The sequence below is a fragment of the Jaculus jaculus genome, chromosome 12, assembly GCF_020740685.1.
Source record: "Jaculus jaculus isolate mJacJac1 chromosome 12, mJacJac1.mat.Y.cur, whole genome shotgun sequence".
NCBI lineage: Eukaryota > Metazoa > Chordata > Mammalia > Rodentia > Dipodidae > Jaculus > Jaculus jaculus.
In genome coordinates, this window is record NC_059113.1 from 20,101,658 (window position 1) to 20,116,107 (window position 14,450).

The 14,450-nt window shown below is 42.3% G+C and overlaps 1 protein-coding gene and 1 long non-coding RNA gene across 13 annotated transcripts in view; one reads left to right on the forward strand and one right to left on the reverse strand.

Annotated features, from left to right (window-relative positions):
- Msra (methionine sulfoxide reductase A) overlaps positions 1-14,450 on the forward strand; it is a 476,622-nt gene that overhangs the window by 222,880 nt on the left and 239,292 nt on the right. For all 12 annotated transcript variants that reach the window (XM_045130919.1, XM_045130917.1, XM_045130916.1 and 9 more), the window contains one exon: positions 13,124-13,243. In XM_045130919.1, the coding sequence (XP_044986854.1) occupies positions 13,124-13,243 (120 nt within the window). The remainder of the gene's footprint in view (positions 1-13,123; positions 13,244-14,450) is intronic.
- Positions 5,161-9,879, reverse strand: LOC123453654. The gene is made up of 3 exons (XR_006632911.1): positions 9,744-9,879; positions 6,816-6,973; positions 5,161-5,500 (listed from the first exon to the last, which is right to left on the reverse strand). It is a non-coding gene; the product is annotated as an uncharacterized LOC123453654 (long non-coding RNA).

Sequence of the window (14,450 nt, forward strand, 5' to 3'; positions counted from 1 at the left end):
GAGAAATGACTTTCTATTTTTCTTTCTGCATCCTCTTTTTCAGAAGAGAAACAGGGACTTAGAGAATATCATGGTTCGTGAGCAGGAACTTTGTAGATGACATTTTCACATCACAGTGACAGAAGATTGGACACCTTAGTTGGAGACTCACTCTGGGCATGGTGCCTGTAACGTGCCTATAATCCCAGTACTGGGGAAGCAGAGACATGAAGGTTCTTTGGGCTCCCTGCTTAGGTAATTTTGCCTAGTAGGTGAGCTCTAGGTTCAGTGAGAAATCATGTCTCAGGTAACAAGTGACTTGATGTCAGCCAGAGGCCTCCACATAATGCACACACACTTGCGTCAGACCTTACTTATCATGGCAGTTAGTCTCTTATTAGATGATGACCAGTTTACCAACATTTTCCCTCATTCTGTGAGTTGTCACTTCCCACTATTGTTTCCTTTTTGTACATTAGTAGTTTAATTTGCTACAAAACTCCTCAGCTATTTTTGCTTTTGTTGTTTATGCTTTTAAGGTCTTATCCAAACTTTTTCGCACACAGCAATGTCCTAAACATGTCCTCTGTTTTCTTCTAGTACCACAGTCCCCAGTTCTGCATTAGTCTTTAATCCATTTTGAATGGATTTTCACATATGGTGAGGGGCAGGGGGTCTAGTGTCATTCTCCTGCATATGGTATCCTGTTTTCCCATCATTATCTATTGAAGAGATCATTCTTGTTTTATTCTGTGTACATCCTTGGTGCCTTCGTTGAAAATCAGTTGACTATTAGTATGTGACTTAATTTTGGGGGTTTCTGTTCTGTTCCATTTGTCCATCTGTGTTTTATACCACTACCATCCTAGCTTTATTATTATGGTTTTATAGCATATTTTGAAGTTGCAAGTTGGGTCTTGCAAAGACATTGGCTGTTATTTTTTTAAAAATTTTTGTGAATTTTTTTTATGAAAGAGAGAACGACAATTGGTGTGTCAGAGCCTCTGGCCACTGCAATGGAACTCCAGACGCATGTACCACCTTGTGCATGTGTGCGATCTTGTGCACTTGCATCACCATGTGCATCTTTCTGGCTTATGTGGGTCCTGCAGAGTTGAACATGGGTCCTTAGGCTTTGCAGACAAACACCTTAACCACTAAGCAATTGCTCCATCCCAGGCTATTAAGTTTTGCTTGTTTGGGGTTTTTGTTGCCCAAAGTTGCTTTGATTAATAGAGGTATTTTGTGGGTCCATATGATTCTAACATTGCATTTTCTTTTTCTGTGGAGAATGTCAGTGTTGTTTGGATAGGATTCCCTTGAATTTGTAGATCACTTTGGGTATTCTGGACATTTTAACAATAAAAATTCTTCCAGTCATTGAACCCAGATGTCTTTCCATTTTTTTGGGGGGGGTGGCTATTTCAGTTTTGTTCATTGATATTTTATAGTTTTCATTATTGAGACCATTTGCTTCCTTAATTAACTTTCTTCCTGGCTGTTTTTTTTTTTCTATCCTAAGTGAGATTTATCTTATCTAATTCTTATTAGTATGTAGAAATACTACTGGTTTTGTATGCAAATTTTATGTCCTATATTTCTACTGAATTTAGCATTTATTGACCATCTACTGGATGCGAAGCAATGCTGGAAGGATGATATTTCCTGGTGCAGACTGCTGTGGAAGCTTTCAGGAAGGTGTCCCCTTCTGGTGCCTCTTTCCCACTTCCATCTGGTGCTTTCTCTTCAGAGGGCATACGAACTAACTGCTATGGTCATCAGCATCCACTGCAGATGTCATGGATATTCATTGCTATGTTCATTGGTATTCCATGTTCATTTATATTTCATAGATCTCCTAACCCTTCTCAAACAGAACACTAACTTGCCAGTCCCTTTGAGAAAGAAGAACCCATGGCTGACACATCTGGGAAACAAAATGAGCAAGGGCGCCCCTCAGCAACCCCAGTGCTGATTCTGTCTTTTTAGGCTTGTCTTTTCCCCTGATAGTGGCCAGGCACTTTTGGCAGGCTCTGCTGGAGCCCCCACCTTCTCAGCCAGCTTCGTGTCCTCGGGAATTCTTTGTGTCCCTGGAATTGAGGTGCTGTGTATGCTGAATCCTCTGCTCAGGTCTGGTCCAGCTCACAGCTACTGGATTTCCAGCCACCTGGAGCTCTGCCTACCTTCTGTGTGCAGTGGGCACTTTGTTCAGGAGATGCATGGTCATCTTGTGTCATCCCTGGGGAAGCAGCCATGGCCCCATTTTCCTTTAAAGGCTACAGACGTGCTGGAGCAGGTCTTGGAGACAGTAGGTAGTATATAATTCCAAAAGATGTGTAATGCAGAAATGATGAAGGGACATGTATTTCACCTGGAGTATAGGACCTCCATGGATTGCCTAGAGCTGTCTTCACATGGCCAAAGGGTCAGCATGAGGAAGCTAACTTTGTCCTTTGTAACCTCGAGAGAGAGGACCAGAGGGATGGAGGCACCTTCCCAGCCTTTGATTCAAGGGAGGAGATGTATAAGGAGTTTTGAGCATTCATAGGGCATCTAAGCTAGGTGAAAAGTAAGGTGCTTCCAGCCTTGGGTCTTTGGTTCTTTTTTAATGTGCATGCGCTTGCACACACACGCCCATGTATATGTGTGTGTGTGTGAGAGAGAGAATTAGCATACCAGTGGCCTCCAGCCACTGCAATCAAACTCCAGACACATATGCCACCTTGTTCATTTGGCTTATGTGGATCTGGGGAGTCAAACATGGGTCCTTAGGCTTCGCAGGCAGGTACCTTAGCTCCTTAGCTGCTAAGCCATCTCTCTAGCCTGGGGCTTTGGTTCTTGAACCCTCTTGGTGAATAAAGACCTAGGGAGGGGCTGAAGCAGAGCAGAGGAAAGAACCTGGAACTGAATTGACCATGGTGCAGAGGCAGAGTGGTGCACACATGCACACATATGGGCTTGTTAATTGGGGAAGAGGATGCTTAATCAGGTGAAAGCAGCATTAAGAGCTGGTGTGGACAGAAAGCAATTAGCTTTCATCAAATATTGAAAATGTCAATCAGATCCTAATTGCTATATAGCTTCTCTTATTAGCAGAAAATGTTTTTACATTTTGTCATTTTCAAGTAAGAGTATTGATAAGAAAGGTACCTTCCTGAGTTTTTAACATGATGTAAGATCATATAAAAATAAAGCAATATGGAAGGTAGACTGACTAATTCCATTTTCATCATGCATCCATTCCTATAAGTGATAATCTAGCATTTTAGAACTCACACTCATCTTTTTAAAAAAATATTTTCTTTTTATTTATTTATTTTAAAGAGAGAGAGAGAAGGAGAGAATGCGCACACCAGGGCCTCTAAGCCACTGCAAACAAATTCTAGACTGATGTGCATCTGGCATATGTGGGTACTGGGGAATTGAACTTGGGTCCTTAGGCTTCACAGGCAAGTGCCTTAACCATTAAGCCATCTCTCCAGCCCCTAAAACCCATTTCAACCCTCCCTACCTCATCCTGGGACCTTCTCTGCTAGGCTGCTGATGAATAGTGACTGGCTCAGGACATGCAGGCTGTGCCAGGGCCCAGTCAAGTTAGCTTCTTGTCTTAGGCCTATTGGGTTGCTGCCTTGAATTTAGCCCAGGTCAGTCCTTGTCCCTGCCCTGTTCCCCTTCTGAACAAGAGCTCGCAGTGCCCATTGTGGCTGGTCTTGCGTGTCCTTGTGCCACCCTGAGGATGGTGTCATTGCCATGATTTTCAAGAAGACAGGGAGCCAGCAAAAGGCTTTGAACCCTTTTCACTGGGAGACACAGATACTCATTTTCTTCCCAGACAGGGCACGGACAACAGACCCAAAGAGTGATGACACCTCACTCAACCAGTTGTGGTGAACCAGTGAGTTTATTGGTTACTTACAGAGCATGGAGAGAGGTTATTTATAGCAACGTGGAGCCTCTAAAGCAGCCACTTTGATGGATGGAACTTCCTGTGTCAAGAATACTCTTTGGATGCTCCTCCCTGAGCATCGGGGTGATGGCTTACTTACAGAGCATGGAGACCCCAAAGAAGCCCCTTCAGTGAAGTTCCTTGTCCCTTGCTCTTTTGCCCTCTATACACTCCATCCCCTCCCCCCACCTCCCTACCCCCCACTCCCCGCCTGCAAGCCATGGGACCTCATGTGTTATTGCACATAGCTGGCACTGGGGGTGCTGGAGATCTCTGATGGGGGTGTAATGATGCTCCCTACACCTTCTCCCCAGGTTGTCCCAGCTGCTTTTCATAAAGCTGGCGAAGTTTACTGCTTTCAATGTGGAAGAATTTTGCATACATCAACAGTGTGTTCTCCATGTGTACACTAAGAGCCATTGAGAGAAAATGCAATTCCAATAAATGTGCCTTCAACTAGCGCCCTCTCCTGAGATGCATGGGCTGGGCTGTGTTTATATACACGGCTGGTAAAGCACCGCCCTTCATCCCAGGAGGCTCCTCCCCAACTTGCTTGCAGGAGAGCGTAACTGCCCATAGTCCTTCATTTGAAGTCCTGTCCTGGGTGGGCACAGAGGAAGGAGCAGCAACTTTAAATTAAGTGCCAGAGCTGGGCGTAGTAGCACACGCCTTTAATCCCAGCACTCAGGAGGCAGAAGTAGGAGGATCACCATGAGTTCAAGGCCACCCTGAGACTACATAGTGAATTCCAGGTCAACCGGAGCTAGAGTGAGATCCTACCCCAAAAAACCAAATTAAGAGCCAGGGTTGAATTCCTGGCTGCCTTTCCTCTATTTTTGGACAAGTATTCTAACAAACCTACATCTCCATTTTCTCCTCTTGTGAATAATGTCATGTTTTCTTGCAGGGTTCTCGGGGAGTTCATGAGTGCAATGTGGGGCTCCCAGAATGCATCTGAAGAGTACAAACTCCTCCATTCTTTTCTCTTTTCTCCCCTTCCTTCCCATCATATAAAAAAAAGTCTCCAGGCTATTTGCTGACTGTAGGGATCATTTTATTTGCTGATCAAATGATAAAGTCACAATTAAAGGGAGGGAGAAAAAGAAAACAGAACAGGTTTCAATTCTTGTTACAATTCATTCCTCAGAGCCATCTGACATTGAGTAGTACTCATTAAACCATATCCAGTATGAAAGTGGGAAGGAGCTGGACAGGAGGAAGACACTGTGGCTGTATGTTATAAAGAGAGCTGGGCCTTCCTGGCAGTTTCCCCTCTGACAACATGGGCTGCTCTTTCCGTCCTGTCTGAAGACTTCTTGTTCTCTGGTCCCCGCCCGCAGCAGGCTGTGCTGGAGAATGGGCTTTGCTGATTAGCAGACATGGGGGTGGGCTGCTGCCAAGCTGGCCTGAACTGCTTGGATGATGAGCCAAAGGGCAGGGCACACATGGGCGATGGCCTTCAACAGCACTCTGAGTAGGACTCAGCCTCTCACATGCTCCGAATAAGAACATTTAGTCAGTCGCTGGGTTTTGGAGTAGGGCTTTATGGAATGAGACTTTTCTTTGAAGCTCTCTCTGAGGATTTCATAGGAACATCACAAATCAGTAGGAAATAAAGTCATTTTCACAAGTATGAAAAATCTCACAGGTATAAATATTTATGAGAAATGACCCAAAAATGTGAGTAAAAGTAATTCTAAAATACCAAAACCAAAAACAAGAAAAGCAAATCTAGCAGGACTTTTGAAATGCTCTTATGTAGTATTGAGTTTTGTTTTTTATTGAGTAGAAACTTTGCATGGCTACATCACACATTGGTATCATCATTTCCCTACTCCCTGCCCTGACTTCACTGAGGACCCCCCCCCCCCTTAGTAGGATTGCTGGTATTCCATGGAGTGTGGGTTAAGAGTTGTGAGAGCAGCAGTCAGTCATTGTGCGGGGAAGAACATAATGTCTCTGGATGTTCCCTCCCACCCTGTGGCTCTTACATTCTTCCCATCCCTCTTTCACAAAATTCCCTGAGCCATGGTGGATGTGTTTTAAGTCTACTTTAGCATTGAGCTCCCAGTGGCTTCTGAATTTTTGATTTGGTACTTTTCAATATCCTCAGTGTCTATCTCCATCACCTGATACAGGTTGTCAGCCTCCACGTGGAAGCAGAACTCTTGCTCATCTTGTCCATTCCTCTGTGGTCTCACCTGGGCCCTAGCTGCTATTGGAGGGATGATTCATCTCCTGCCAGGGAGTCAGCTATCTATCCCTTGTCTTGTTGATAGATTTTGGTTGTCCTTCGTTCTCACTACTTAGTGATTTCATCTCTGGATCTCCAGCATGGTTATCCAGTATTGACTTTTTAATATGGATGCTAGGGATAGAACTCAGACCCTCTTGGGCCTTCATGAAGCTTTGTGAGCAAATGCTGTCTCTCTCTCTCACACACACACACACACACACACGTGTGTGTGTGTATGTGTGTGTGTGTGTGAAGATTGAATCCTAAGTATTGGTTTTTAGTGATAATTACAAAAATATAAATTTGATATAGTGACATGGTATACTTTTGATACATTCTTTCAACTTCTAGGGGCTTAAATTATTATGTAAAGCTGAATATTTTCCTGCTTAACTCAAAGCTTTATTTCTGTAGAATGTGGGGGCATTTTGGAAGTTCTTTGGGAGGAGGAGGTAGTCATGGTAGATAAATTCACTGCATCTCCACTTCTAAAGGCCAGTGTCATCTTTGGATATGGTGTTGTGTGGGGAGCAAGTTAGATATATTCTGCAAAGAATTTGTTTCCTCCACATAGACTGCTCTGCTTCTCTCTGCTGTGTGAGGGTGCCTTATGCACTGTACCCAAGCAGGCAGGGTTGAAGAATGGCATCTAACCTGTTTCTTCTTGTAGACACTGCCATATCCCTGGTTCCATCCATTTGAGATACTTGAGAGGGTCTTTTGCCTTCTGCCCAGGTAAGCACATCCATGTGTATGCAGCTGCTTATAATGAATCTGCAAAGCTGAACTCAAGCTCATGCAATACCATCCTGCTAAGGAAGCAGAATTTAGATGTAAATGTATGGCTTTTTTTTTTTTTTTTTTTTTTTTGAGACAAGACCTTACACTGTAGCCCAGGCTTAGAAGTCACTGTGTAGCCCAGGCTGGCTTCTAACTCATGGCAGTCCTCCTGCCTTAGCCTTTTCAGTTTGGGGATTACAGACATGAACCACCATGCCCTGCTTTAAATGTGTTATCTAAAGGATGTAATGCAAAAAAAAAGAACATTTTAAAATAACACCAATGTGAAAAGAAATAAGCATGTAATTTTCATCAAGAAGCTTGGAAATTAATAGATCAAAAATTAGTAAATAAAGAAAAGAAATAGAAAACAAAATTTGATGAAGAGGATCAATGAAAGAAATGGAAAAATAAACAGGAAGATAAGAATAAATAACAAACAGTGAAACAAAGCCTCCCCTAGATCTTCCCTTCCTCCTTGCCAATGATACCAGGTCCAGTACATTCAGAAAACCTTATTGTCAATTCAAAAAATAAATAATGCTTTCAGATTCAATGCTGCAAAGGAGAAAAAGAGAAGAATAAAGGGTAGTCAAGCCACTTTCAGAGGCCCGTGTAATTTTGATTCCAATTTTCCATAGCAACAGTACAAAAAATAAGATTATGACAAATCTTCCCTATGGACATACATTTAAAATTTGAAATATAATACCAAAATTAATTCAGGACAAGAATGCTTTGATTAGGTAATAGGATGGTATTGTATATATGTAAGTAGAAGAACAGATTAAGGGGGATGAAAAGGCTTAAGTGAGGTCAGGGGAAGAGATTGAGTAAAGGAAAGTGGAGGGAGGTATAATCAAAATCTAAGAGGATATAAATAAGTCATATGTAAACCTACTTTTTTTGGACAATGGAACACTTAGAAACCATAGATTGTTAATAGAAAATTTTCAGTGCCAGGGATGAGATACCTTTCAGTGAGTTGTTGGCCAGAGAGGTCACCGATGCCCCCAAAACATTACAGGCCATTCCCAAGGCTCTTGGTTTCCCACTAGGAATAGATGGTAAGACTATTGCTGAAGACTCCACATACTTGGGCTGCAAGATCACTGAGAAATCCTTCTGGAGCTGAGCTAAAAACCTCCTCCATATAGATCAACTGACAGAAAGCTGGAAAAAGCTATGCTACATGCAGTTCAATGGGAGAGAGAGAAATAACTAGTGAAGATACTCAATAGTGGACACTGCAAGCCTTAAACTTGGCCACTCAGGCTCCATGGGAGGGAATACATCCCTGGTTCTGAAAACCTACAACAGGGGTAGTCATGAGCCCTAGGGGTGTAACGTCTGCTGCTGGTCTGGCTAAATGTATATACTATGCTCACCAAACTGCCTGGTAAACACTTAATGTTTATACCCATATATTAACGCTACTCTCACTTTTGGTTAGAGAAGCTTCTCTTTTTAGATGGTGGTGACCTTGGGATGACTCAGAAACAACCATAGTGCTGAGAATAAGTGACAGAGGAGTGCTTAGTGCTGAAATATCTCTATCACACCTTCCAAGGCTCAGGATCCATTGCCGAAGAGGTGGCAGAAAGAACGTAAGAGCCAAAGGAAGGGTAGGACTCCTTACAACATGCTCCTCCATACATAAAATGGCCTGGATATCCATGACCTCGCAGTGCCTGACACTACCTACACAAGATCATCATAATAGGAGGAAAAGATCATGACATCAAAATAAAAGAGAGACTGATTGAGAGGGGGAGGGGGGATATGATGGAGAGTGGAGTTGCAAAGGGGAAAGTTGGGGGAAGGAGGGAATTACCATGGATTATTGTCTATAATTATGGAAGTGGCCAAAAAATAAATTTAAAAATAATAAATAATAAATACTAATTATAACAGCAATACAAATCTGAGTGTATAGGACTATGTTTAATAGAACTGTATCAGACCCTTGTGGAAGCCAGGCGTGGTGGCGCACACCTTTAATGCCTGCTCTCGGGAGGCAGAGGTAGGAGGATTGCTGTGAGTTTGAGGCCACCCTGAAACCACATAGTGAATTCCAGGTCAGCCAGGACTAGAGTGAGACCCTACCTCCAAAAAACAAAACAAAACAAAACAAAAACAAGCAAAGACTCTTGTGGAGAAAATTATGTCCTGATATCAAAGGATACCCAAGAAAATTTGAATAAATGGAAAGGGATATTATGTTCATACTCAGAAAGCTCAATATTATTAACATGATAAACATTTTCAAACTAATCTATAAGTTCAATGTATTTCTAGTCAAAATCTTAAAAGGATGTTTTTGTTAAACATGACAAGTTGATATTAAACGAAATTTAAAATAGTAAGGAGCCAAGAATAACCAAGAAAATTTTGAAGAATGTGGTAAGATTTACTCCATCAGTTGTGACTCCTGACTAGAGTGGATACCACCTTGACCATGTGTTTCTTCTGCATCCAGACTCCCTGCACAGTGTTCTCCACTCAGGCCCAGAACTCAGTTACCCTAGCCCTGCTTCCTCTCACTCTGCTTCCAGCCTATCAGGAAATCTTTCAGGCTCAGTCTTCAAAATATATCCAGAGTGTGATCATGGCTTCTGACTTCCTCTGCCACAAACTGGTCTTCACTACTTACAAGAAATGACCAGACAGTAAGAGCAATCCTTGGGAAGCAGAAGTTTAGCCATCTCCTTCCCTGTTCAGCATTCATCACTGGCCTTTTACTTCTCTCAGATAAAATTCTGAGTCCTTGCATCCTACGAAGCCCTACCGAGCCTGCCTTACCTGGTCCTGCGCCTACTTTGCCATGGTTTACTCCACTCAAGCCATACTGGTTTCCTTCCTGTCCCTCCAACACAGCAGACACACTGTGTCTTTGTAGGACTGTTTCCTCTGCCTTTTCGAGACACATGGAGGAGAGACCACTTCACCGTCTTGACACCTTTGTTTGGAGTCAACATCTCCTTAATGTCCACCCAGTATTGAAAATTACCTCCTAGAGCCACTCCTTCCTCTGACCCTGCTTTGTTTTTCTTACCTTCTAGAACTTTTTTTCTCTTTGTTATAACATCATCCACCTGTTTGCTTTTAGTGCTTATTTGCTTTTACCCATGAAAGCGTATGTCTTAGAAAAGAGGAGGATCATGTTGATTTTGTTCATTCATGCATTCTAGTGCTTGGAGCACTTCCTGGCATGTAGTATATTTGTTAGCAATGAGTGAAAAGTACTGGTACCAGAAGAGACGGATGAAAGGAATATAGTAGAGGTTCCCAGCAACAAAGCCACTCATAATGATGCATGGTAGAGGTGATGGAGACAAATGGGGAAAAGAATGGACCATTTAATAAATACCAGTAGATTGAATGCCAATCTCACACCCTATGCAAAATTTACCTCCAGATAGATTAGCAACTGAAATGAAGAGCAAAGTTATAATACTTACTTGTACATGCACACCCCACACGTGTGTGTGTGCATAGTCACACACACTCACTCCCAAATCATAGGTTGCTTATATCATGCAGGAAGCTGTGAAATAAAACAGTTCTTCAAAGAGTTTTATTCTGCTAACAATGCCTCACCCATGTTATGTTCCTCTCTATAAACATGAACCAAGTCCTCAGAGTGTTATTTCTGTCACAGGTGGCACCTCAGAGACCTTTTCCCAGCTGCAGCCTGGTCATCAACTCCTTCAGAGGGGCCATTTCTTGATCCTATTAAACATTAAAAGGAGATTAAGTATCTCTCTACTTGTAGCTGATGTTTTGTTTTGTTTGTCCCCCCAAACACCTTAAGTTTTGAAAGTCTATAAAGTATCTGGGAAATGTTCCTGAAGCAGTGAGTAACTCTGTACATGTATTTGATAGCTTCTCTTTGGGTATCCGAGTTTTTGGGTCTGTGACTCTTGCACCTGGGGGCCTTTACTACCGCAAACAAGGGGTCCCTGAGCACATGCACTGTCATCCTTCTCAGTTGACCTTGCATCTACAATGGTGAAGTGACTAGTGGTAGGTGGCACACACAACATGGGTGTACTGGTCAAAGGATGGCCCATGTTGGGGCCAGGAAAGGGTGGAGGTGTGAGATTCATCACATTACTCAGAATGGCATGCCATTTAAAACTTAAGAATTGTTTAATTCTGGAACCCTGCATGTAATATTTTCAGAACATGATTATCCATAAGAACGTGAAACCAAAGATAAAAGGGGAACCATTGTGCCATGAGAATGAGTGGCTTGAACCATCTGGGGCCATGTGGGGCGACAGAGGAAGGTCAAGGTAGGCTGGCTATTCAAAGATCCTTTCAAGTGTACCTGTGTGTGGAGTTCAGGGCTGTGGTACCTTCTGGTTCCATCACTGTTAGACACTGTGCAAAGCAAAATTCTTTTATTTATGGAGCCTTCAGACTTGGGAACCTGAGGAGGGCGAGTGTTCAGCTCAGCCTCAGCACAGTTCTGGGTGGTGCATTGCATTCCACAGAGCTGCTCAGCTTACCTGAACCTTCTTCTCTAGTGATTCCCTGTCAGCCTTTCTCATCTCAGGGAATACAATGAGGTGAAAATGCCACTAGATCCTCTGCCATCACAGGGCACTCAGTTCTTGCAGGACTGAGTAAATCTTTATATTTACCAGCAGCAAACAATTCACTTGGAAACAGGACAAATGATGAAGCAGTGAATGACTCAAATGATACATACACTTACGCTATTTTTGAATGTTTTGCAGACTTTTAAAAAAATGCCTATTTTTTTTTTAAAGAATAGGAATCTATTATAGAAAAAAATTTTGGAACATGGTTTCATTCCGTAGCTCAGGCTGGTCCTAGACTTGTGGCAATCCTCCTGCCTCCCACATGCTATAGTGTGGACCACCATGCCTGGCTACAGAATGCTTTACAAAATGAAAAAAAAAATAAATACATTCTTACCATTCTGATAACCTTATGCCTGTAACGTTAGTATGTTTCCTTCTGACTTCATTATTTTGAACTATCATACTTATAGCAGACAGATTCAGGTCCACTGAGATGAACTTCCAGACCAGGCACAGTTATGGAGGAAGAGATATTTATTGAAGCTTACAGATCCAGGGGAAGTTCCATAATGGCAGAAGAAGCTGGCCTGCCTTCACAGGACCAAACAGAGAGAGAGAGAGAGAAGTACAAGCCTAAAGGTCAAAAGCCACAGCACACTTCAGAAACTCCAGCTAGGCACACTTTGCATATCTTTAGATTGAAATTCTGAAACCCACCACCACACCTTAAGATCACCCAGTGACATTGCCTCCAGCAGGTGGCTACAGATACAAACTACAAACAAACAACTGAATATATTTGGGGCCACCTATTCTATTCAAACCACCACAATACTTTTTAACTATTAACTTATTTTTGCTATATTTTCCCCTCACATTTTAGGATGTAGAATGTTTTTATCTAGTGCATAACTCCCTGCATGTCATTTTTTTTGGGGGGGGGGTTGGGTATTGCTTTATTTTTTTAAAGTAGCATAGTAATTAATGCCAAGAGTGTCAGTAAACCAATTTTTCTTACAGCTCTGTCATGAAACCTAGTAGGGGTTGTGGAATAGGAATCATGTTAATTCACCAACACTTACTCCACCAAGTGCTTAGTTAAATATGATTTAATGAAGTTACACACAATTTGAGTGAGGCATCAATCTTACTGATGTTTAGGAAAGGGCAGAGAAGCAGGTGGGCCTCCTCTATACTTGCTCATTGAACAGAACACAAAATGTGTGAGGTTATTGGTTGGTTGTTGTTCTTTTTCTGCCTTCTCCTCACTTATTATGCTTAACAATAGACCTCAGAAAGTTTACTTTTGGGTGAGCAGTGATTTATCAATGCACATTTATAGCGATTTAATTTTTCTTAAGGGTTGAACATGTATGTAAAATGGTTAATTAGGAGTACTTCATCAACCAAAAGAGATCTTGGAAGTTTTCCAATTTCCATCAGCAACTTAGTCCTGATGCTTCTTTGTTATTTTTTTAAAGGTATGACCAGGAGGCTGATTATTAAATAAATTTAAGTGTTAAAACTTTGCTTTTTAAGACAAAATATATCATGTTTTATTACCAGATGCCAGAATGCTTGTCTTAGGTAAGTGGTTTATCATCATTTTGTGTTTTTTTTTTTTTGCAGGAATGGGCTGCTTTTGGGGAGCTGAGAGGAAATTCTGGCTCCTGAAAGGAGTGTATTCCACCCAAGTGGGCTTTGCAGGAGGCTATACATGCAACCCTACCTATAAAGAAGTCTGCTCAGGTAGGGAGAATTTGCTGTTATAGGAGCAGCGGGGGTGGGGGGGTGTGGCTAACAGGATCTTTACAATAGAAAACATACATTTTCTTGGCCTTTTATTATTTTTTTTGAAAATTTATTTATCTGTGAGGAGAGATAATGAATGGGCACAGCAGAACATCTTGCACCTGCAAATGAACTCCAAAAGCACACATCATTTTGTGCATGTGACCTTATGTTAGCACTGGGGAATTGAACCCAGGGCAGCAGGATTCTCAAGCAAGCACCATTAACCACTGAGTCATTTAACAAGCTCCCCCCCACACTTGCTTTATTTTTTTAGGAGACAGAGAGAATGGGTACACCAGGGCCTCCAGTTACTGCAAACAAACTCTAAACACATGTGCCATCTTGTGCATCTGGTTTTACATGGGTACTGGGTTCTTGAACTCAGGTCCTTAGACTTTACAAGCAAGTACCTTTAACCACTGAGCAATCTCTCCATACCCCAAACCCCATTTTCTTAGTTTGTTTATTTACCATATCTGGAATATACTTGTTTGCTTTTCATTGTATATCTTTAGAAGATAATAAACTTCTCATGGAACGGAATGTCTGCTGTGAAATAGCCACCCAGTGCTCGGTGGTTTAGAACAACCATGCTTTTAGCTTTAGTCAGCAAACAAGGCTAGGATCAGCTTGGAGGTTCTTCTGCTTGACTCTCTTGGACTCACTCATGAGGCCATAGTTGTTCCCAGAGTGGGCTGCTCCATGACTAGCTGGTCTCAGATGGCCTTACACAAATAACTTGCATCAGTGCTGGCTGCTGGTCAGTGCTCACTGGCAGCATGGGAAATGGAGATGTCACATGCTGGCCTTTGGTCTAATTTACATTGTGGTGCATGCAAGAACTGAGGAATAGCAAGGGGGTTAGCTGACTCTTTAGGTACCATGTGTACTATTATCCCACTGGCCAGAGCAAGGCATACAGTCTTGCCTAGACACATGTGGGAATGTCCCTCTCCCTGCAGAGATGTGTGAATAAATCAGGCACATTGCTCTAACAGTGTGCACATGGCTCAAACATCTCTTGCACTAGAAATGCTTACTGGAGGGAAATTATAAAAATCCATGCTGCAGTCCTGGTCCCTGCCTATATAAACAAAGTTTGCTAAAACATGGCTATTCCCCACCCCCCCTTTTTACATAGTAGCAATGAACATATTCATGG